This window comes from Austrofundulus limnaeus, unplaced genomic scaffold (assembly GCF_001266775.1).
Source record: "Austrofundulus limnaeus strain Quisiro unplaced genomic scaffold, Austrofundulus_limnaeus-1.0 Scaffold754, whole genome shotgun sequence".
In the NCBI taxonomy this organism is placed as follows: Eukaryota; Metazoa; Chordata; class Actinopteri; order Cyprinodontiformes; family Rivulidae; genus Austrofundulus; species Austrofundulus limnaeus.
Window position 1 is genome coordinate 32036 of NW_013953156.1, and position 1616 is coordinate 33651.

A 1616-nucleotide genomic window follows, 5' to 3' on the forward strand; every position below is an offset into this window, starting at 1 on the left:
GCATAACATTTAGACAAGCCTGTGAAATACTGGGAGAATATAGTCTGGTCAGATGAGACTGAACTGTTAGGATGCCAGAATACACATCATGTTTGGAGGTCAAATGGCACTGCACATCAGCCCAAAACACCACACCAACAGTGAAGTTTGGAGGTGGGAACATCATGGTGTGGGGCTGTTTTTCAGCCTATGGTACTGGCAATTTCAGTAAGCGTGTTCAATACGTTTTCCCTGTGCCATTCCACATTATTACAAATAACTTCATTTCTGGACATTTATGGTTTGATTTCTTTGTATGTATGGATCACTTGGGTTGTTACCGACATCTGGTAAAAATTTCATGTCATTAGCACCTCTAGTAATATATTTACTGAGAAAAATGGTGACGTGTTCAATACTTATTTTACCCATTGTATATTCTCACTACATGTTACATTCTTAATGCCAGCTTCTGTGCAGGAAAAAAGCACATTTTATTTCTTTGCTGCATCTAACACTGCTGTTCCATGTCTGTTTGGTGCTGTCTCCCCTTTTTTTCTGCAGGAATTGCCTCCTATCAATGCATGTCATCTCCAGTGGCGTGGAACTCCAGAGGGCCTGATCTTTCCAACTGCACCTCTCCCTGGGTCAGCCAGATTGCACAGAGGGTCAGTAAAACACACACTGATGTGCACACAAATGCACATAAAGCGCAAATGCCTTGAAGCCAGTCAGCATGCAGTCCTCTCTTAAATGTCAAAACCCTCCTGACTCATTTCAGATTAAGAGTGGAGAGAACGCAGCCAACATTGTTGGGGACCTGGTGAACCTAACACGGGGACAGATCTATGCTGGTGACATCAGCATGTCTGTCAGGCTGATTGAACAGCTGCTGGACATACTGGATTCTCAGCTCCAGGTTCTAAGACCAGCTGTTAAAGAGTCAGCAGCACGCAATTACAACAAGGTACATTTATATCATCAGTCCTGAGGTATAATTGACCTTTACTGGAGATGAGAGCAGAAATGTCAGGGACGACGACCTTAATAATTTTAATAATGATTTTTTTCCCCCCAGCTGCAGAAAAGAGAACGCACGTGCAAATTTTTTGTTCAGGTAAGAGATGAACAGATGGATTCACAGACATACAGTACATCTAAACAGACAGATAACACTTCCTGTCTGTCCTCAGTCGGTTGTGCAGACAGTCGATAACCTGTTGAGTCCTGAAGCTCTGGTGGCCTGGGCTGACCTGAGCAGCACTGACCAATCACGCTCTGCGTCGCTGCTCCTGGACGCCGTGGAGAAAGGAGCGTTTCTGTTGGCTAACAATCTTTATGAAAGCCGTTTTAGTTACCGAGCACCAAATGTCGGTATGTGCTCTCTCTCGGTCTCTCCCTCCTTGCTTTGTTTGACTTTAGACATTCAGCAGCACATCCAGACTTGTGTGCATCTCTGTTTGTGTTCGTGCACAGATCTGGAAGTGTATGTACTGAACACAGAGGCAGACATACAGGATTTGACGTTCCCTCACTCCTATGACAGCGACAGCATCCTGCAGATATCAGCACTGGCTCTGCAGCAGTATAGCAACAACGGTCAGCAGCGCACACACACACACACACACACACACACA

General features: G+C 45.0%; 1 protein-coding gene across 2 annotated transcripts in view; it reads left to right on the plus strand.

Annotated features, from left to right (window-relative positions):
* Positions 1-1616, plus strand: part of LOC106532343 (latrophilin-1) — a gene marked incomplete in the record, with an annotated part of 51783 nt that overhangs the window by 31766 nt on the left and 18401 nt on the right. For both annotated transcript variants that reach the window (XM_014028381.1, XM_014028382.1), the window contains 5 exon segments: positions 544-647; positions 761-946; positions 1058-1096; positions 1173-1353; positions 1456-1578. In XM_014028381.1, the coding sequence (XP_013883835.1) occupies positions 544-647; positions 761-946; positions 1058-1096; positions 1173-1353; positions 1456-1578 (633 nt within the window).